Consider the following 22,668-nt stretch of genomic DNA (forward strand, 5'->3'; position numbering starts at 1 on the left):
ACAAGAAATGTTCTGCTCACCTGACATTTTCTTCTTGCTCTTTTTACTATGGCTTGGAGCTCCTGCCCATGGTCTTTAAAACAATTTCAGAATATCTGTAAAACAATCTCAGAATGCCATGTGTGCCTTACATATGCAAAAATAAATTTGATCTATCCGTTGCACTTAGGGACGACTTTTATTAGCCGCACCTTTCTTAATGGATACAGCCCACTTTTACCCTTGAATAGTCTGAATTATTTTTAGCATTCACCAAACTGTAAAATAAAAATAAAAAATATGTGTGTGTGTGTGTGTGTGTGTGTGTATGTGTATATATATATATATATATATATATATATATATAATAATCTCTCTATGAAGATGAGTGCACTCTGGAGACTGTAGTAGTAAAGTAGAAATGTTTTTATTTAAGCACAAATAAACATCAACGTTTCAGTCCTCCTGGACTTTTCTCAAGTCCAGGAGGACTGAAACAATGTTTATTTGTGCTAAATAAAAACATTTCTACTTTACTACTACAGTCTCCAGAGTGCACTCATCTTCTTTCCTATACTATGGCTGGAGTTGACACCGGAGCATCATTAAAGACCAGGAACTAGAGTGCTGGGATCTCGAAAAAAACAAATAAAATTAGATCTATCCATCGAATTATAGTTTATGCTGACTAAACAGACTCTCGCACATCCTGCATAGTGTTGGGTTGTTTTTTTGTAAGTATGCTATAAAAACCTACTTACATCAACAATGTACTTCTGGATTGACATCTGTAAATTGTGTATGTCATAGTGGTTTTAAACTGAAGCCATTGTCATGCAGTGTGTCAGAATGCAAGCTACTTTATACTTTTAAGTAACTCGCATAAGCAGAGTGTAGAAAGACTCTTATCTCCACTTCTCAAAACCATGCTGGATAAGGATGGCCAATACACCACACACTTGTTTGGAAGAACATTTCTAGCCTGTATTGAAGCTTATCTTCTAATTTTTATTTATTTTTGTGATTTTTTTTTTTTTTTTTTTTTTTTTTTTTTATTTATTGATTTTTTTTTAATTACAAATGACCTAATCACAGCTAAATCCAAAGGTCACTATTTTCTACTAATTCTTCTTGACTTCTCTGCTGCCTTTGACACTGTTGATCATGTCCTCCTTCTCCAAACTCTTCAATCCCTCGGTCTCTGTGACACTGTCCTCTCGTGGTTCTCCTTCTATCTCTTTCAACATTCGTTCAGTGACTCCTTTTGCAATGGTACCTCCTCCTCTCGCCCTGTCTCGGTTGGAGTCTCCCAAGGATCTGTTCTTGATCCTCTTCTGTTCTCTCTTTATACAGCCTCACTTGGCAAACTCATTAACTCCTTTAGATTCCACTACCATCTGTATGAAGACGACACCCAGATATCTCTTCACCCCTGATCTCTCCCCCGCGGTCCTGCAACGTGTCACTGCTTGCCTTTCTTTAATCGCTGATTGGATGTCCTTCCACATTCTGAAACTCAATCTCTAAACCTGAGCTTCTTATTCCCCCCCCCCCCCCCCCCCATACTGCTGATCCTCCTCCTTCACTTTCCCTGCAAATTGATGGTACTTGCATCAGTCTGCCGCCAGACTGATCTTTCTCACCCGTCGCTCCATCCCATCCCCTCTGTCGATCCTTACACTGCCTTCCTGTATCCTATAGGTGTCAATTCAAAATACTAACCCTTACCTATAAAGCTATAACTAACTCTAACCCCTGTTTAATTCCTTCCCTGATTCATAGATATGCCCCTTCTCGGTCTCTCCAATCTGTCAGTGACCTTCTCCTGTCCGCTGCTCGCACCCTTACTGATAACTCGTGCTTGCAGGACTTTTCACGGGTGGCTCCTTTCCTTTGGAACAGCCTGCCTACCCCCATCAATTATACTCTCCCCTAATCTTCAATTATTTAAGTCCCTCAAAACACATCTGTTCAGAAATGCTTATGGACTCCCAGAGTAACTTATCTATAATTATCCATATTGATCTCTTGCTCTCCTAAAGAGCCATACTCAACTCTCACCTCCAGCTCTGCTACTCTTCCACCTGGTTTGGTTGCTGTCTCCCTTGCTGCCCAGTTGTGTATTTGTACCCCACCACCTCTAGACTGTAAGCTCGTTTGAGCAGGGTCCTCATCTACCTATTCCTGTGTCACTGTGTAATTGTCTCATTTATTGCAAATTTCCCCCTCTTTCATAATATTGTAAAGCGCTGCGGAATTAGTTGGCGCTATATAAAAATACCAATAATGAGCGAGCGGTCGCATATCTCCGGAGCTCCGGATAATAAAATCTTTCTAAGCCTGTTACCCACCTCGAAACCCGTCAAAAACGGTACCCAGGACTCCCCCAGCTCCCGCGGACCCGATGGGGAAGAAAGCAAGAAAAACCAAACCTGACAAGCCCCGGTTCGGGGCGACGATAGGAGATTTGTGGCGGCAGGCCCAAGATACACGCGGACCTAAAATGGCGTCCCTCGGGGATGAGAGCTCCGACTTCTCTGAAGACCTGCTATACGAACAGGTAGAGAGCACTCTCCCTCCTCCAATCCAGCGGCCACAGCCCCACACACTGACCTCACAAACAGGTACAGCTGCAGACACTGCCCCAGTCACCACTGCAGTCCTAAAAGACCTGCTGGCAGACCTGCATAGAAAGATCTCGGCAGACATGACAGCACTCAGGGGAGACCTGCAAGGCTTAACAGGCAGGATAAGCAAATTAGAAACCACATCCACCAAAGACACGCAGCAGATTGAATCACTACAGCACACGGTCAAGGTGCTGCTACAACAGAACCTGAATCATGAACACCGCTTCGCTGCCCTAGAAGATGCCAAGCGCCGAAATAATATTAAAATACGAGGAGTTTCAGACAACCTACCTGAAACCGAATTGCCGCACTTCGCGAGGCGTTTACTCTCGACCCTGATGTCGCCGAAAACCGCCAAAACAATAATACTCACAAACCTGTTCAGAGTACCCCGGCCAACCAGAGCACCAACCACTGCCTCCAGGGATGTTATCCTCCAATTCCAACATGTCAAAGACAAAACAGCGGTGCTGGCCGCCGCGAAAGGACAGACCCCATATCATTTTGAAGGGATGGACTTGACACTCTTCACAGATCTATCGGCGCACACCCTAGCATGGAGACGCACTTTCTGTCCACTTACCACTCTCTTGCGACAACACGATATTCAATACAGGTGGCGACCCTCCCGTGCTTTATCTGTCCCACACGGAGACGAGACGCTCACGATCAACGATCAGCATGACAGCGAGACTCTCCTTCAGAAACTAGGAATCCAAGCTGCAGCACTGACCCAAGGAGAACAGGGCATAGAGCCCAGGAAAAGGCACGCATGGAACCCGGCAGGAGCCCCCACATTTGTCCCGAGGACATCCACTCCGGACTCATACGTCCTAGCCACAACCTAACTGCTGGACTAACCCCAAAAGACACGACCTATTGCATGTCTTCCTGAGCACACAACTAAAGGAACACATTACACTTAGTACTATAGACGCAGTCACTACAGTATGATAGACAAGTTTCCCCCGAGCCACACACCTGAACACTGAGAGATACACCCCCCCTCCTCCCCACCAAACAACTACCGTATGAAGGGGATCCCCCACTTTACAGTCCAAGTCGGTCTGCCTCTATATTGCCCTGACTATACGCCACCAGGGCAAGACAATACCACACAGGGGACATACCCAGGCATATACACTTACTGTAAACCTCACACAGCTATTAAGCTCATGACGGACAGTGAGCAGACCTCTGGGGCGATTTGCCATGGGTCACCTCCGGGCCAGATAATGGGACCCCAATCTCAGTAAAGCACCCTAGCATTAGTCCACCCCAATGGGCTCTTTCAATAGCCCATCCTAAGGCGCACATCGCACTAAGCGATCAACTTAAGCCTCCCCTTAAAGCACTAGGTAGTACAGGGCAACGCTTACATAGTGACACGATGATGCTGCAATTATTATTACCGCACGTTTCATGTTTTGTTATGTGTTTTTATTTTCTAATACCACTTGTACACTCTTCTCATTTGTATAGGATGTTGCCGCATTCATTTTTGCTCTACCGACTAACCCATCCTATATTGTTAGCCTACAATATTTCAATCGTTTCTTGACCTGAAAAGTTTAATTAACTTGTTCTTAAGCTCATGACAGACAGTGAGCAGTCCCCTAGGGCGTTTTGCCATGGGTCACCTCCGGGCCAGATAATAGGACCCCAATCTCAGCAAAGCACCCTAGCATTAGTCCACCCCTATGGGCTCTTTCAATAGCCCATCCTAAGGCGCACATCACATTAAGCGATCAACTTAAGCCTACCCTTAAAGCACTAGATAGTATGGGGCAACGCTTACATAGTGACACGATGATGCTGCAATTATTATCGCACGTTTCATGTTTTGTTATGTTTTTATTTTCTAATGCCGCTTGAGCACTCTTCTCATTGGTATAGGATGTTGCCGCATTCATTTTTGCTCTACCGACTAACCCATCCTATATTGTTAGCCTACAATATTTTTCACCGTTTCTTGATCTGAAATGTTTAATTAACCTGTTATGTTCTCATACCAAAAATGTGCAGTACTACCGCTTGCCATGTACCAATCTCTTATTAGATGTTATTGCGCTATTGCTGTTGTGGCAATGAAATCACCTATGTATCACACAGAATGCACAACAAAAATAAAGAATTAAAAAAAAAAAAATACCAATAATAATAATAATAACCCGGTATTTTAAAGTTTACAAAAAGTCCTAACCAAAAAAACAAATACTCTGGTTTCTTTATCAGGCTGGAAGGCTATATATCATTGCAAATACTGTGGGAGAGTGACTTAATGAAAATTGCTCAACCATATTATTCTACAAAAACAGCACTCCTGTCCCTTGCTCAAGACCTAAATATGTTCCCTATTTTTAACCACTGAATGCCTAGGTTTCTTTTCTTTTTTTGTTCTTTCTAATGTTGTATTAAGAAGATTTAAAGTATGTCTTTACATTTGTAGCATACCAAAGCCCTGCCTTGTTCATTGCATTTTTTTTATAGATAATCCAGTACTGGAAATATTACTCAGCTGTATGCTGGATCAGTAAACAAAATACCTGTGTCTACCCATGTGCAATATATTCTTACTGACTCTTTCTTGGAAATCAATTCAAACATGCATTAAAGGGACACCCCAAAGCACCATAATTATTTTAATTTAAATATAGTGGTTAAGGTACAAGAAGGCTATTTGGTGCAGTCATTCTGGGTTTTTGTACCATATGCCCCTCTACCACCAGTATCATAATCAGAAATTCTGCTTCCTTTTTATGTGTCCAAATATTTGTGCAGTTGTGGGCTGTGAGTTTCACCACAATTTGGCCATTCTGAACAGCACTTGCCAAAAATTGCGGTTATCTGTTTAAGTCAGGTTAGAATAGGAGAGTCCTGCAATAGCCTAGTGCACAATTAAATTAAATCAAGGAACCAGTGAGTTTTCGCATGATAGCATTCCAGCAGAGATGGTGGGCTTGAGAAGCAATTTGACAAAAATAACGAGGCACAAAGCAAAATATAGGAGTAAACCTTTTAATAGTAGGTTTGAATGACCGGCTCTGTTAGTCTCATCAACCCTCCGAGTTATCCTTATGATGTTTGTGGTGGGCTGCTTTTTTCAATGAATATGTTTCACAAGTTCTGTACTTCACAACAGTCCCAGATTCTGCAGGACTTTCACAATTTCCCCTAAAAATATGCCATCTTAAGTCGTTTAAGTGCTGTGCAAAGTAAACTCAGGCCCTTGAGCCTATGCAGGAGAACTTTCACACATGCCTGGCTAACAAAACACTTTTTCTCATGGTTTGCCCCTTGGTGGACATGTACTCCCCTTTTCTGGATAAGCCTGCCTCCCCGTCCACTCTCCATTCTGCCCAATGTTGGAAATGTCAAAAGGAGGTATGAAATTCATCATCATAATATGAGTTAGATGGTTCTAGTAAATCGCTGCAGCTGCCAGAATCCTATCTGTACCCCTCATCAGTATTTATTTATTTTCCAAGACATCCGAAATATGGTAAATTAGTACTTCAGAATATACCATTGTTTGATTTGATAGCCTTCGGCACATTAAGGATGGGAGTAAATTGTTAGGAACTGAGGGGACTTCTTGGCAGCATAACAGACTTTGTGCCAAGAATGTGTGAATACTTATTTAAGCAAAAAAAAACTTTCAAGGGGAGCTGAAATAAAACATTACTCCAGAATTGTTCAAGTAAAGTTTTTGAATAATTCATATACACTTCTGTTTTGATACATAGCATCAACACAAATTCCTCATACACTGAGATGTCATCAAAATGTCTCACATTGTCTTCATTGGTGGTGATTTATCAGGACTACATTGGTAGTCACTAAACTTAAAGGGATACTATAGGCATTAAAGCAACTTTAGCTTAATTAATCAGTTTGGGTTTATAGATCATGCCACTGCAGTCTCATGTCTCAATTATCTGCAATTTAGGAGTTAATTCACTTTGTTTATGCACCCTTGTCACACCTCCCTGCATGTAACCCTGCAGTCTTCCTAAACACTTCCTGTAAAGTGGGATCTAAAGTTTTCAGGAAAAACTTCTAAAGCACCTAACTTAAGTTAACATCTGATTGAAAATGGAAAATTGACCAGCGAGATTGCAGGGGCACAATCTATACAACTGAACTGCTTCATGAAGCTAAAGTTGTTTTGGGGCCTATAGTGTCCCTTAAACTTTGGTTTGTCTTGGAAATAATTCCCAGACGGCCTCCTGTACTGATGCCCAGCTCACGCTGTTGTAGAATTAAACTTGGTCAGGTGGAAACATTAGGGAAACATTAGTTATCAGGTTTGTGGCAGATTTTCTGTTCAGTTCTAGTGATGAACTGACTTCACACTGAAGTTAAGGAAACTACAACAAAACATGATCTTGCTGATATATTCTACTACAATGCACTTGGGATATAGCTACCTCACTTTGAAGGAGAGACTTATAGTAAAAGTATACTTTTATTTTTTTGTAGAAAGTTCATTACACTTCTATTGATTTTCAGTGACTATTATTTCCAGGAGTGCAAGAGCAACAAACAAAGAGTGTGTGTGTGTGTCCCTCCTTTCAAGATACCACAGATACATTGGCAGTGCATGATGGCTTGAATAATGTGTTTTAAAAAATAATTGTACCTATGTCCTCTTGAGAGGGGGGGGGGGGGGGGGGGGGAAAGCAAGTAAAAAAATATTTTAAAGGCATGGTTTTAGAAATGCCTGGAGGCTCCTGACCATGTCTGTCTCCATGAACAGTGGCCATGTCATACAAGGATCAGGCACTTGACATTCCTTCCTTCCTTTGCACATTGAAATTCAAACAACCCAAAGCTGGCTTTAACACTGGAATGTGTAGGGAATTTAGAGTGTCCACCCTTTCATCCCTGATATAAAAAAACTATTCGCATTAAAAAAAAAAAAAAACTCCATTATTTTAAAATTGACAGATTACGACAGTATTTACAAGAGATTGATAGATACATTTTCAGAATGACATGGATACTTTCAAAAAAAGCTGTTTGAAAACTATATTTTATTTTTTACAATTGTTTATAGATGTGTTTTTTTGTTTTGTTTTGCATCGGAGAGTGTCCTTGGCTCTTTTTATTGTACATTTGTTACGATAAACATCAATTTCACTGCTATCCTCATTCCTACTACTAATCAGTGAGCCTGGTAGGTGAGATCTGGGTGCTCTGCCTTAGATGGCTGTTAACACGTATGATCACATTGCATTGTATGGGAAGCAGGGTAAGATATTTGGCTGTTTGCCTGTTACTATTGTGTGCCTTCCTCCATAACGGAAGTGCTGTGTTTTTATAGTTCTATTTTAAATCAAACATATTAAAGTAAACACATAAGTGCTCTTGCTCTAATGAAATGAAACCTCATTGTAATATATACTATATTAGAAAAAAACAAACCATAAAAAAGCAGAACACAAGTGGTATTAAAATAAATAAAAAGTAGAACACTATATTTTGTGCAACAATGTTTCTAGTCACAGATCAGTCAGTGAGTAGACTAATGGCATAAATTCCTGATATAAATACTGTTCTGCACAACATTAATGTGTATATAAAGCCCTAATACCCTACAGAGTTGCTTGTGTTGGTTGGCCATGGATACCTGTCGTTCAACACCAGTGCTAAATTTTGGATTCCAGTAATCACTTGGGCAAACTATATTCCCTCTTTAGATGCAAGTTTGATGATATACAACAGGCATTAAAAAAAGTTTAATTCTCATTGAAAGTACAGTGCCATGGGATTCAGGACACTGTAGCCACTTCAATGAGATGAAGCAGTTATAATACCTATTGTGCCTCTTCAAATTCCCTTACAAGAAACCATCAGACATTATAGAGACTATAGGACTTCAGCGTAAAGGCAGTGTTTACAGTATAGCCTTGGTACACTTCTAGCAACAGTCACTAGAGGTGCTTCCTGGGTCAATGTGCAGCACTGACATTCAGAGTCTCCACGCTCTGCATGGAGGTGCTGAATGTTCCTCATGGAGATGCATTGAGTGTTCCTTTAAGAGATCTATCTAATTTTCACTGACGTAACTTTGTTTTTATGCTTTTTTTTTTTTCTGTCTGTCAATACTGCATTCAATTAAGAGATTTTTTTTGTTTGTTTTAATTTGTCAGATGTTGCTCCATCCTCTCATGACTATTTCTGTTTATTAATCTTTCTTGTATTTGTTACTAAATTTATAGAAACATACTACAAATTCACTATTATGAAATGCACACGGTTTAATCCCATGTGAAATGAGTTAACCAAAAAATATGTAAAAACCGCAATGTAAGAAAAATTTAGTTAACGATGTGGAGGATGTATGTTTGTATAATGTGTAATCCATACCTCAATAGCAGTGGCAGCAAAGAGCACACATTTGTTTTAAATGAAATTTAAGTGTAATTAAGTGTCATTTAGCATTTCCTTTTAAAGTGGTGGAACTGATGCATTCAGTATTCAGACCTTCAGGTGCCTCTGTTCATGTGGTTACTGTATGCCCTCAATATCGTTATTTCCATTGCCGTTCTCTCATGGGTTTCAGCCAAGCATTAATTATTCTGTATACGTTCTGACTCCGTGAAATCTATTGATAAACCAAAGCTGTTCTCGGTCATGGGCATCCACGTAAAGCGTAAACACCATTTTAATTTAGGCTCATGAACAGATGTTCCCTGTTTGCAGTTCCTTTTGTTACTCAAGATTCCAGCTGACCCAATCCCAGTCACGTCATGTTGCACGAGTGATGTTAGATCTTAGGATGTTGGGGTATTTACAATGGATGCGCCTGTCTGCAGCCATTCAGTCCTTGTGTTCTTGCTACATTTGTTTTGATTCAAGCATGGCCATCAATGCCTGTACTTCAGGGTGTGTCAGTGCTTATACATACCCACAGACACATGTACAGTTTCTGTATATGCAGCTATTAATAGGTACACACAGTACAAAGGCTCTATGTTGAGAACTGGAATCTGGGTGTGTTTTGAAGTAAGTGAATAAGAGATCTTACTGTACTTGCTTAACCCATTTAGTACCAGACCATTCTTAATACCTTAATTTACCCTCCCCTCCCTGTTTAAATTACTCTGGTTCATTCAGTTTTTTTCGCAAGCATTCCTACTTCTGGGAACCAAAAAGTGTAGATAGAATGCCTTATTAAGCATCTCGAACTTGGGGTGCATAAGAAATGTATGCATAGTCAATCCCATTAAATAAACAACTGATTTGATCTTTGCTCATCTAGATATAGACTGACCTTAAGTAAGTGTGTGTGTGTGTGTGTGTGTAATATATAATTTTATTTCTATGTACTACTATTCCGTTGAAACGTGGCTTTATTCAACCATTGAATAATGCTCTCAGAATGCAGTTTCCATGATCATAATGCTGTATATTTATGTAAAACGTTTTGGACTTGCTGTTTGTTAGATTAATGTTTTGTTTTGTACATTCTGCAGAATGGCCTGCCTGGACCCCTGCAGAAGGAGGAGTTACAGAGCGGCGTTGATGCAGCAAACGTTTCAGCACAGCAATTCCAGAGAAGTAAGAGCACGAACAACTGCATATTTCACTGTGTTGGTGGGTGGAGGTACATTCACCGGAATGAGTCAGTCCTGTCTGCCTGAGTCAATGGCCTGGGCTGTGTGTGTTTTCAGTGTCTGCTCATGGCCCCTCTCCAGGTGTACTTCACTACAACAAAGCGTTTTTTGTTTTATCTGTACGGATATCTGCTTAGCCTCCTAACGAGCGTTCAGCCACAATCCTTTCAGTGTTCCTGTCAGCAGGGGCTTTCGTGGAGAAGTAGTGACCTCTCTTAATTGATGCAACTTTGCATTACTTATAGTTGTGAAAAGGGGAAATCTAGTAAATGTCTGCCATACAGCCGTGGTACCATGTCTAGTGTTTTCAAATTTTTATAACCATAAATATATTTAGAATTTATATTATTTTATAATTAAAAAAAATCGAATAAATATTTTATAACATATGCCGTTCTGCTATATTTATCAATAATAAGTAAATGAATATTGTACAAAACCTAATTAACCTATTATTTGGAATATAAGATACCAGAATATAAAACATTCAAACAAACAAATATATATTTTAACTAGAAATTTAGAAGATAACATGAACATCCAGTTGGATGTCTAACCCCCTTTAGTGTCTATTGCACACTCTCTTGCTCTGTGTTCAGTCCCTCCTGCCAGTCACCTGGATAAACCTCCATCTCCCCCCCCCCCCCCCCCCCCCCCCCCCCCCCAAAAAAAGGAACCGTGTCCTATATTCTGGTAAAAATGTGACACGTACTGAAAAATACAACTTAATGCAAAATCACTATAATAATGACTGGGCCTGTCATCTATGAGAATGTATGGCGTATATAAACATTCCAAATACTGTGCTACCTTGATTATACTTTTCAGCAGCGTCCATGCTACATTGAATAGCTTATTTACATTACATCACTGTTCCTTAAGAGGTTCTGTAATGCCTAATGCAAATAGCACTAATGCTTTGTAGTTCCAATAGAACTGTCAAAGTACAAGATTCCTTGCATTTTGTGTCAATCATATTTTATTGGTAAGGTTTCACCGGTAACAAAAACAGCAATTTCACATAAGTCACACGGAAATGTAGATTGATCCTTTTACAACATAATAACAGTTAAACTTTTGAGGTGCCGAAATAGGATGCCGATTTCTGGGAAGCTTAGGTAACAGAATTGGCTTTGGCCAGAACACTCGTTTGCTTCCCCCTGGGTTTGCTTGGGTTTAGTTGGGCATCTCTGTGGTCGGCAGTTCCCATTCCCAGATCCCCACTTATTAACAACAGATTTCTAGTGTTTCCATTTCGGGGTTAACTCCTTACTACCCCAGAACCTACGTCGTGTCAGGGTATGAGTACTCTTTGTGTGCACGGGTGGTCCAAACGGGACCAGATTCCGTTGCTGTGTGTAGTTATTGGAACAGTGTGTCCCCTGGGCGTCTTACTTATGGTTTGAGCAGCCCCATGTGTTACCCTGCTCGGTGGAGTGTCCTTTCAGGGGTATCGGTCATGTCTGGTGGGCCATGGCTGTCCATGGGTTTGTGTCTAGGTGGTGGCCTACTATCACGTCTATGTCCGTCTGGCTAGCTTCCCTTGACTCCTAAGTCCCCTCAAAGAGGTTTTGTTCCGTATTATGTCGTGTGGTCCGGATCTCGGTTTTGAACACCTAAGTGCGAATAAAGTTACCTGTCCGTCAGAGTGAAGTACAGTCAGTTAGGGCGCCAGATTCCTCTGGCGTCTAGTAGTATGAAAGGTCCGTCAAGTTGAGGGTTGGTGGGGGGGGAAGAGGGGGGAGGGGGGGAGCATAGTCGGTACAGGGGGGAGAAAAGAGGGGGGGGGGGGGGGAAGTCTAGAGCCCGGGTGAGGTCTCCTCCGGCTATTTAGCTACTTTATTTCCTTTGCGCTGGGTATAGTCCGACCAATCTGCGCAGCTCGGGTAGCCATTCCGGCTCTCTGCCTATCCCGGGGATTTTACGCGATTCCCCTGGAGATGTAAAGTCGCCAGGGGTACCATTGCAATGCGCACTTATCTGAGCGTCCCTGCAGAGAGGCTGTCAGTATCTCCATATCATAGACGCTCTCCACCTTGTCCACCCATTGTCTAAACGAGGGTGTCGTTGTGCGTTTCCAATGTAGGGGAATCAATGCTTTCGCTGCATTCAACAGATGTATGGTGAGGGAGTGTTTATATTTCTGCGTGGGTATGGGAGTGTGATGTAGAAGCATTGTCATGGGTTGTAGAGGGATGGGATGTTTATCATCTGCCAGTATGTTACTATGCGTGGACAAGACCACCAGATGTGCAGATTCGTTCCCAGGGCCGTGCCGCACCTCCAGCAGTCACCCGCACCAGCTCCACCGAAGTGCCTAAGGGTGTCCGGAGTCCGATACCAGTGCGATAATAGCTTATATCCAGTCTCTTGAATCTTTGAGCTGATCGAGCACTTGTGGGTTAAGCGGACTATTTTGTCCCATTCCTGGTCCGAGAGTTGTGTACCTGTCTCTCTTTCCCACTTGCTCTTGTATCCCAGTGGGTAGGAGTCTTGGGCCTCTCTCAGAGAGTCGCACATGCGCGACACCCCATGGTCTATGTGACCTCTTTTTGTGCATATTTTTTCAAAATCCGTCAGTTGCCTATGAAGGTGGTCTTTTCCAGCTAAGCTGGTGACATACGATTGCACCTGGTGGTACCGAAAGATGTCTAATTGTGTGGGCCGTGTGTCTCCGAGCAGGTCCTCGAGGGGACGGAGTCGCCCCCTCGAGCACCACTGATCTAGGTATATCCAGTTCGCCTGATGAAAGTTCTGCAGTGCCGTCGGGTGGAGTCCCCCTGCTAGATTTGGGTTGCATGCGATCGGGGTCAACGGGTTCGGTGATGTAGTGAGCCGATGGGTGTAGCGAACCTTGCACCAGACATTGAGCGTCGCGTCTATCATGGGGTTGCCCGTCCGCAGTTCTGCGAACGTGGTGCCCCCCAACCACAGTCTCGAGGGGATTTTACCTCCTGTTTGCTGCAGTTCCATAGCCACCCAGCGCTTTGGGCTCTTGTCTACATGCCAGTCTGTGAGCCTGTGCAAGTGTGTGGCTTTATAGTAAGTGGACGCCGAGGGCAGTCCCAGTCCCCCGGATTGTTTAGGTCTCTCCATCGTCGACTTGCGGACCCGCGAGGGTCTATGATTCCAGATAAACCCACGGATCGCTGTATCCAGCGATTTAAAGAATGATTGTGGGATTAAAAGTGGCAGGGTGGCAAAGAGATACAGCAACCGTGGCAACACGTTCATCTTGATCGCGTTAATCCTCCCGAACCAGGTGATATAGTAAGCCGTCCAGCGATGGAGGTCTGATTGTATGTTCCGGAGGAGGGGCAGGAAATTCAGTTGGTACGTTTGTGAAAGGTCTTTCGGTAGCCAGGTACCGAGGTACCGTATCTTCTCCGTGCACCACGAGAAGGCAAACTGGTTGCCTAGTCTGTGGGCTTCGCCTTCGTCCTTCATTATCGGCATCGCCTCCGACTTGTCAAGGTTCAATTTCAGGTTTGACACCTGGCGGTATTCGTCAAAAGCCTTTAGTAGGTTGGGCACAGAGACCAGAGGTTGTTCCAAAAAGAACAACATGTCGTCGGCGTATGCCGCTACCCGATGTTCCTCTGTGCCCATGCGAACCCCCGTTATACCCCCGTCCCGTCTGACCGCCTCCAGGAAGGGTTCCAGGGTGAGGGCAAACAGGAGGGGGGACAGGGGACATCCTTGTCGCGTTCCATTACATATCGGGAAAGACCGCGTGAGGGCTCCGTTTATCCGTATCCGGGCAGTCGGAGTGGTGTACAGGGCCGAGATCCACATGCGCATATATGGACCAAAGCCCATGTGATGCAGCGTTTCCTTCAGGTATGTCCAATCCACCCGATCAAACGCCTTTTCGGCGTCCGTCGAGAGGAGGACGACGTCTCGCTTTCCGGCCCGTGCGCTATGAATTATGTTCAGCGCTCGGATGGTGTCGTCTCGTGCTTCCCTGCCTGGAATGAAGCCGACCTGATCCGGGTGGACCAGGTCGGGCAGTAACCGGGATATCCTCAGGGAAAGGGCCTTCGTGAACAATTTTAGATCTGCGTTAAGCAGTGAGATCGGCCTATAGCTGGCACAATTGCTCGGGTCTTTCCCTTCCTTGGGGATCACCGTGACTACAGCCGCTAGGGTGTCCGTGGGGAACGCACCCCCTTCCCGCAGGGCGTTTAGGCCAGTCAGAAGTCTCGGTAGGAGCTCCTCTTGGTACGTCCGTAAGTAAGTCAGGGGGAGGCCGTCTGGACCCGGTGCTCGGTGTGGTTTCGAACGTTTCATTGCAGTCGCTAGTTCTTCAAGGGTGAGGGGGTTGTCCAGCTCCTCCGCGAGTGCCGGTGTGAGTTTACGTGTTACATGGTGAGCTAGATAGTCCGTTACTCGTCGGTAATGGGTCTGTGCAGCAGCTCCCTGTTGGGTCTGGGATTGGTTGTACAGGTCCGCATAATAGGACCTGAAAGCGTCCAGAATGCCCTCAGGCATCCCCGTAGTTCGCCCATTTGGTGTATGGATTTTGTGTATGTGTTGGGATCTACGCTTTTCCTGGAGCATCTTCGCCAGGAGTTTGCCGCTTTTGTTGGAGTGCTCATAGAAGAACCTGGCGGATTTTCGCATGGTGTGCAGCAGGCCCTGGGAAAGATGGTTCGTGAGTGCTCTGCGGGCTTCTGTGAGCCGTAAATGTATGTTGTCGTCTAGTGTGTGCTTATGTGAGTTTTCTAAGTCTGCTATCTGTTTCGTGAGGTCTGTAAGCTCGCGTGCCCTGTCTTTTCTGCGCTGTGTGCACATGGAAATGAAGTGCCCTCTGACTACGCATTTATGGGCTTCCCACAGTGTCAGGGGGGACATGTCTACTGTGTCATTTTCCTCAAAGTAGTTCCTGATAGTCTGACGGGCTATGGTACAGGTCCCTAGGTCGTCCAGCAGGGACTCATTGAGCCTCCATTGGCGTTCCATGGGTTTGAGCAATGGAGATTTTATTTCCACCGCGACTGGTGCGTGGTCTGACTGGTGAATGAGTCCTATGTTGGCCTCCCGGAGAAGAGGCAGGCTACCCTGGGGCATGAATATGTAATCTATCCTGCTGTATTGTTTGTGCATCGGGGAATAGTAAGAAAAATCTTTGTCCTCCGGGTGCGCCGCCCTCCAGCAGTCCACTAACCCAGCTTTGGTCAGGGAACGTCTGATCGATCTAAGGCAGTGTTCCGGGACCGTACTAGCTCCCCGAGAGGAGTCCATGCGTGGGTCAAGAGGGACATTAAGATCCCCTGCCAGCACCACGAGGCCTTCCTTGAACCTGTCCAGTTTAATCAGTGTCTTGGCTATGAATGTGTGTTGTTGCCTGTTGGGGCTATAGATGCACGCGAACGTGTGGGGAACGTCTCCGATGGAGCCTTTAAGGAAGATGTATCGACCCCCCGGATCAATGAGAGTAGCCTTGTGTTGGAAATGTACCGAGTGGGCGAATAAAATCGCCACACCCACCTTCTTCATGTCTGGGTGGTTGGCAAAGTAACCCTGTGGAAAGCGTCTATTCTCCAGTTTTGGCGCGGAAGTACCGCGGAAATGCGTCTCCTGCAGGAACGCTATGGACACCTTGTCGGCCCATAACCTGCGCAGCAATTGAGCTCGTTTCTCAGGGAGGTTAAGACCCCTAACATTGTGGGACCAGAGTTTAAGCAGCGCCGGTTTAAAGGACTCCATAGTCTCTTCGCGAGAGTCCCCCGCCCGGGCTCAGCGGGGTATCGTAAGGGAAAGCTTCGTCGGTCTAGTCGGGTCTATTCGGGGAGAGGGAATGGTGGGTGGGGAGGTATGTGGTGAAGGTGTGGTCAGATTCCTTGCATTTTACAGAAAGCAGAATGAGTTGGCAGCAGGGATATACAGACCGTTTAGACATTTAAAATCACTGCTTTGTTCAATATGCTTTCTTTGCGAGCAAACTCAAAATACATCAAACTCAAATCATGGTCACTGATCTGAAAATACATATGAGAAAAATAAACCATGCTAGTTTCCTGTTTAATTATATATCAAACTTTTATTAAGTGTCATTGTATACAAACTTGCTGCTTGCATTATACAACTTTTTACACCAAATGTTTTAAAGTCATTGTGAACGTGGCAGTGAAACAGACACATATGGGACCCCATGCAACTGATAAAACGACAGCTTATTTTGGCTTATCAGAAATTACTTTTACGAAAGGGGAAAGCTTCATAGAAGTAATTTTTCCGGCAAGCAATAACTAGCTTAAGAGTTCTGACTGCAGCATTAACCCCTTAAGGACACACGACATGTGTGACATGTCATGATTCCCTTTTAATCCAGAAGTTTGGTCCTTAAGGGGTTAAACATTACCCTAAAAAGCTCTCAGCTGAAAAAAAGGAAACCAAAATAAAAATGACAAATGTTATGTCTCAAATTCATTCACAGTTAACCCGTTTTATTTTTGCACATGGTTTATTCAAGAAAGCTTTAGTCATTGGGTTGTCCAAGACTCAAGTAATTAGTGGTTAAACCAGCACTCCGTTTGGCGTTTGTGGCCTCTTTTGCATGAGGCCCATGCATTCCCTATAGATAATAGGCCTGCTTAAAAGTTTTGCGAGATACAATGATGTATCAGGCCCCTTTAATAACAAAGTGCTTAATGGCCATATCCTAGAAATGGTTGTCCGTATCAGCCGTAACTTGGGATGCAGCTCACTATGTTGTAGAGAGTGCATGTCTTACAGAAGCTGGTTCCAAATACGTGACACATTAATTTCTTTTCAATTCACATTTCCTCTGAACCCGTTTTTATGATCTGCTTTAGAACTGGCTGCAGTGGTTAGGATAAACAATGCCATCCGGAATGGAGTCGCCGATGTTACTATACAAGAGCTGATGAATCCTGAGGCCCAGCTGCCAGAGGTTTACCCCTTTGCAGCTGCATTATATCAAAGGGAGCTAGCTACTTTACAGCAGCAAAGTCCTGAGGTAAGTTTACGGCTAATATAAACATTCATTAATTGCAGCAGGTGCACAGCTTTCCAAAGATTACGATTGACATTTGTGATTCTGCTTCCTCAATGTGGCACAGTAACCGCATGCCTGTTTAAGGAGAGAGAATTAAAGGAACACTATAGTCACCTAAATTACTTTAGCTAAATAAAGCAGTTTTAGTGTATAGATCATTCCCCTGCAATTTCATTGCTCAGTTCACTGTCATTTAGGAGTTAAATCACTTTGTTTCTGTTTATGCAGCCCTAGCCACACCTCCCCTGGCTATGATTGACAGAGCCTGCATGAAAAAAAAAACTGGTTTCACTTTCAAACAGATGTAATTTACCTTAAATAATTGTATCTCAATCTCTAAATTGAACTTTAATCACATACAGGAGGCTCTTGCAGGGTCTAGCAAGCTATTAATATAGCAGGGGATAAGAAAATCTTAATTAAACAGAACTTGCAATAAAGAAAGCCTAAATAGGGCTCTCTTTACAGGAAGTGTTTATGGAAGGCTGTGCAAGTCACATGCAGGGAGGTGTGACTAGGGTTCATAAACAAAGGGATTTAACTCCTAAATGGCAGAGGATTGAGCAGTGAGGCTGCAGGGGCATGTTCTATACACCAAAACTGCTTCATTAAGCTAAAGTTGTTCAGGTGACTATAGTGTCCCTTTTGAAAAAAAAACAAAACCTTTTTAACATGGTGATATTAGACTTTCAGCAGGACACTTAACCATATGTATTGTTGCAATGTGGTGTGATTTGTGCAAGAGTCCTGAGCATTCCATTTAAAAGGGACACTCCATTGCCCAAATAGTTGGATATACCCCCAATGAAAACATGTTTTGCCTTTTGGTCGTACATTTTTTTTTGCAATAGGAGCAGTTCTCTTGTCTGCTGTTTTTGCAAGCCCTCTCCTTCTTAGCCAGCCCAGACTCTGTGCTCTGGGCAATTGCTGCCTCTGAAGTTTACCTAAATTGAGCTAAACATCCTGCAAGTAACAGAAACAGTTTTCTGACAGCTGGGGGTGTAACAAGGTTAATTGATAAAAGTGCCAATTTTGAATGAAATCTAAACTTTTTGTAAACTGGAAAAGCAAGGATACATTATTCACACGTAAAGCATTTAAGTGCTTCAAGGGTTTGGAGTGCTCCTTTAATGCATAAATTAATCAGGTTTATTGGATGCTGCAAGGAAGTCTTCTATAATCCGTGACTGCTCCTTGTTCCCTTACATTGCCATGAACATGGTGCTATATATTAAAATGGTACAATAGACTATATCCAGCACACTCACTTATTCACTAAACCGCAATTTTAAAGCTCACATATCTTTTTTTCGTTTTTTGTTTTTTTAAAATGCCGAATGTAGACACAAATAATGGGGGTTTAGTTACAGTATATGATCATACATTGCATAAGCCTGCCGCAACGTCCGTGTACCCCATTCTTGGCAGGTCCTACTCTAACAACCTAATGCCTGCTCTTATGAGATTAATCCACTTACTTGAGGAGAAAACTTCCCATCTGGGTCTCTCTGCAGTACAAGGTTAAAAAGATTCTATAGTGCCAGGAATATAAAGCTGTATTCCTGTCACTATCGCGCTCCCTATCCTCCCTCGTGCCCCCACCCCTCCCCCTGGTAAATAGTTAAAAACCCTTTATTTATTTACCTCATCCCAGCGGCGATGTCCCATGGCCTTGAGCCAATGGTCTGCCACCTCAGACCTCCTGCGAAGAGCGGGCGATAATGCGTTCTGGGTGCCTACAGTGTCCCTTTAAATAGGGCAATGGAATGAGTCATCTGTGACGGCAAAGATGGCAAATGATGAGAAAAGAGGCAGTGCACATTCTGTAATGTAATCATTAACCTTTATTTTATATCAAGTTCACCGTATGCTGAATTTTGATATTTAAATCTGCTGTAATTCTCTACCACTAAGCTTATTAAATAAAGTGAACTGTGCAAACCTGAGAGTAGGGTCAGTTTCTAGGACCCATTTAACCAAGATTTTTTTACCAATGGTGTCTCTCCTTGTCTGACAGGGTAACCTCTCGCATCCAGAGCTGTCAGTTGCCGTAGAAATGCTGTCCTCTGTTGCATTAATTAATCAAGCATTGGATACAGGAGATTTTAACACGATCTCTAAACAGCTGACCAACCCCGTAACTGGACTCATGGATGTTGAAGATGAGAACATTCAAAGGTCTGGATCATATCTCTATGCTGGCCTTGTTTTTTATGTTTTGAAGGTGTATAAAATCTGGAAGAACACATTTTTCCACAAGTTACTTTCTTTACAACCCACTGTTACTCAGATATACTTTTGCTACCAAAATATTATTTTACTTATTATAGGCTGCATATCTGATTTTATACTACAATGCTGATGTGTCCTCTAATGATCCTTTGGTAGGTACATTGATGACCTAATCAAACTGAAACAACAAGCACGGGAAGAAGGGAACGAGTTTATTACCTGGAATGACATCCAGGCAAGTGTGAACCATGTGAATACCGTGGTACATGAGGAACATGAAAGTAAGTAATAGTGCATGGTTAAGATTCCATTGACTTTAATATTTATTTTTCTAATGTATTTTTACACGGTCTTTCTTTTAATGCAATTTGTTCCGATTTATGTGAGAAATTGTTGCTTTAGTTATAATTGTAAATCTCACACGAGGAGACCAAGGTCAGGAGAAAACAAATACAGCATGCATGATCCTAGTATTTTCTTAATCCGTATAACTTGCATATCTCTAAACCTCTCAGAATGCCTGGTCAAACTTTATGGTGACCACAAAGTTTTGGTCTTGGCATACAATTAATTTATTTTACCCATTGAAATATATTGACAGTAGTTCATTTAACATGTATTTTAATTTATTTTAGGTCTGCTGTGTTAGTGAAGTTTACCAAATTTGGCAATTCAAATTCTTGAAAACAAAAATTCAAATTCTTCCATAATATATATATATTTTTTTATTTTTTTTTATGTGGTAGGACTGTTTGGGAAATCAGTATTACAAGGGAACTGGGCAGTCCTGCTGGCCTTATAATACAGTATCTAATATCTTGATTACCTTTTACTACCAATTTATGTGCAAAAGAAAAAAACAGTGTGTAAATGTATTTTATTTTTCAGTATGCGTTAGAAGCATGTTATTTAAAGGGAGGAAAAACACTGATCCTTGTTTAACAGACTATAGAGAAAATCACAAACCAGTTACAGAATAATAATGAAGAAATGCATACAATTAATTTTTTAATTTTCAAGTAATTAAAATAGTACGAAACGTGTGTATTTGAGGTGTAGATGCATACCTCTGTGAATACACATTACTGGGATTGAAGGAAATTAACCCTTCACCAATGTTTGTTATCCCAGTTATTTTTGATCACTGCCTGAATGGATCATTATAGTAGAGGATTGTGGACCATTTATAAAGGTTTCATGTGGCCATGCTGCTGTGTTACAATGAAATGACGACACTACCATTCAATTTGAAAAATGTATTTTCTAGTTCTTGATGCAGCTCAAATTGTGCTGAGGGTATTCAAGCACTGCAGCCCAATTTTCTTTCTTTTTGTGTGTGTTTAGAATGCAAATTATACGTTATTCTTAGCTAGGCTTTCCTGACATATTGGCGTAGAATGTTTTGTTCTGCAGGCCAATTACTGTCAGTTTGTCTATAGTTTCTGTGTCAGTCCTAACTGCACGAAACTACAACAGAAGCCCTAACAATTAGGATCATGTCACTTCTGCTGAACACTGAGGATTTTCTGCAAGGAGCTGAAAAGATGCAATCTGAATGTTTCTGAAATTCGGATTTAATTATGTAATTGCTAAATGCAATGGATTGGGTCCCAAACCAGTCTAGTACTGAGAGTTAACGGATTCTGATATTGTAAATGAATAAATAAATGTATCTCTCTAAATTGTTGCATAGAACGTTACCCTCACCCAGCAGAAGTAAATCGGATTCCTATGTTGTTCACTAAATTGTGAAATGGTAGGACTGTCATATAGTCTATGGCAGAATAGGTGAACTGTAAAAAGACTCTTCAAGTCTGCTATATTTTTAGTGCTACTCTCTTGGCCTCAAACTTTAGTAAATAAGTGCATCTCTGTAAGCAATTTAAAATTGTAGAAAAAAAAGTTACCTGTGCTCTCTCCCAAATCCCTATGCATATTTAAACAAATGGAGGTTATTTAGCTTCCCCAATGGCAATGGCCCACCTGCCCCGTCAAGGCAAACCTCTCAGGTGGGTCCTACACTAACCTTTCACCTTGCTTCCTTGAGCTTCTGGCAAAGATATCTCTAATGAGACAGAAAGGGGTATTTTTTTATATACACCCCTACATGCTTATTAACCCTTAATAGGGAACACATGGGATGGGTGGCAGCATTGTAACATAGCTGTGTGATACAAAAGTGAATACAAAATTACAAGTCCTGCGCTCAAACTCCCACTACTCTTGGGCTGCATCAACAACCATAGTACACATCAGCCCCACTACATACAGTAAAAACCAAATAAAGTTACCTGCACTCTTCCCAAATCCCTATGCATATTTAACCCCTTAAGGACCAAACTTCTGGAATAAAAGGGAATCATGACATGTCACACATGTCATGTGTCCTTAAGGGGTTAAACAAAGGTTTAGTTTCTCCAATCGCCATGAGAGAGTTTAGCCCATTAAATTTAAGTTATCCAATTGGTTTATACTAGCTATGGTAATTATAACTACCAGGGTAATCTTACTATGATTTAACATGAACATACATTGTTATATTCAATAACAGATGGTGTATTAGCCAGTCATGTTTACGAGGTTTATATTGCTGTTTATATATATATATATATATATATATATATATATAATATATATACCCACCCAGAATCCTTTGCGGTTGCAACATCGCTGCAGTTTTGGGATTTCTGTGGGAAAAGCAAGTCTTATGGCTTGACTGGTGTGCAGATTTTTGTTTAACATTGTATTAAGTATCCACAGACTTCAGGTGGAAGGGGTCTTCAATCACAATTTTTCCCCACCATAACCTAATTGGATTTTGCTTCCCAAGCACTACCAAGCCTCAATAAGCAAACCAGTAACCAACCTCATGCTGATGAGTTGCATTAACAACGAAACAGCTGTCCATGAGTGGTTCACTGGTTTTGCATCTTTTCCAAAATTGTGTTCCAAGCAGTTGTATACTGCAAACACAGATTAAAAGGAATCCATGTTTAAAATGGAATGAGGCAAAAATGTGATTCTTTGTTGAACTAATTTGCATATGCCCACCCAGAATCCTTTGCGGTTGCAACATCGCTGCAGTTTTGGGATTTCTGTGGGAAAAGCAAGTCTTATGGCTTGACTGGTGTGCAGATTTTTGTTTAACATTGTATTAAATATATATATATATATATATATATAT

At 42.2% G+C, this 22,668-nt stretch overlaps 1 protein-coding gene across 1 annotated transcript in view; it reads left to right on the forward strand.

Annotated features, from left to right (window-relative positions):
* IQGAP1 (IQ motif containing GTPase activating protein 1) overlaps positions 1-22,668 on the forward strand; it is a 123,044-nt gene that overhangs the window by 65,379 nt on the left and 34,997 nt on the right. Inside the window, exons 11-14 of the mRNA XM_063448967.1 lie at positions 10,091-10,175; positions 17,050-17,213; positions 19,270-19,430; positions 19,641-19,765. Coding sequence (XP_063305037.1) covers positions 10,091-10,175; positions 17,050-17,213; positions 19,270-19,430; positions 19,641-19,765 — 535 coding nt within the window. The remainder of the gene's footprint in view (positions 1-10,090; positions 10,176-17,049; positions 17,214-19,269; positions 19,431-19,640; positions 19,766-22,668) is intronic.

Source organism: Pelobates fuscus, chromosome 3, assembly GCF_036172605.1.
Source record: "Pelobates fuscus isolate aPelFus1 chromosome 3, aPelFus1.pri, whole genome shotgun sequence".
In the NCBI taxonomy this organism is placed as follows: Eukaryota; Metazoa; Chordata; class Amphibia; order Anura; family Pelobatidae; genus Pelobates; species Pelobates fuscus.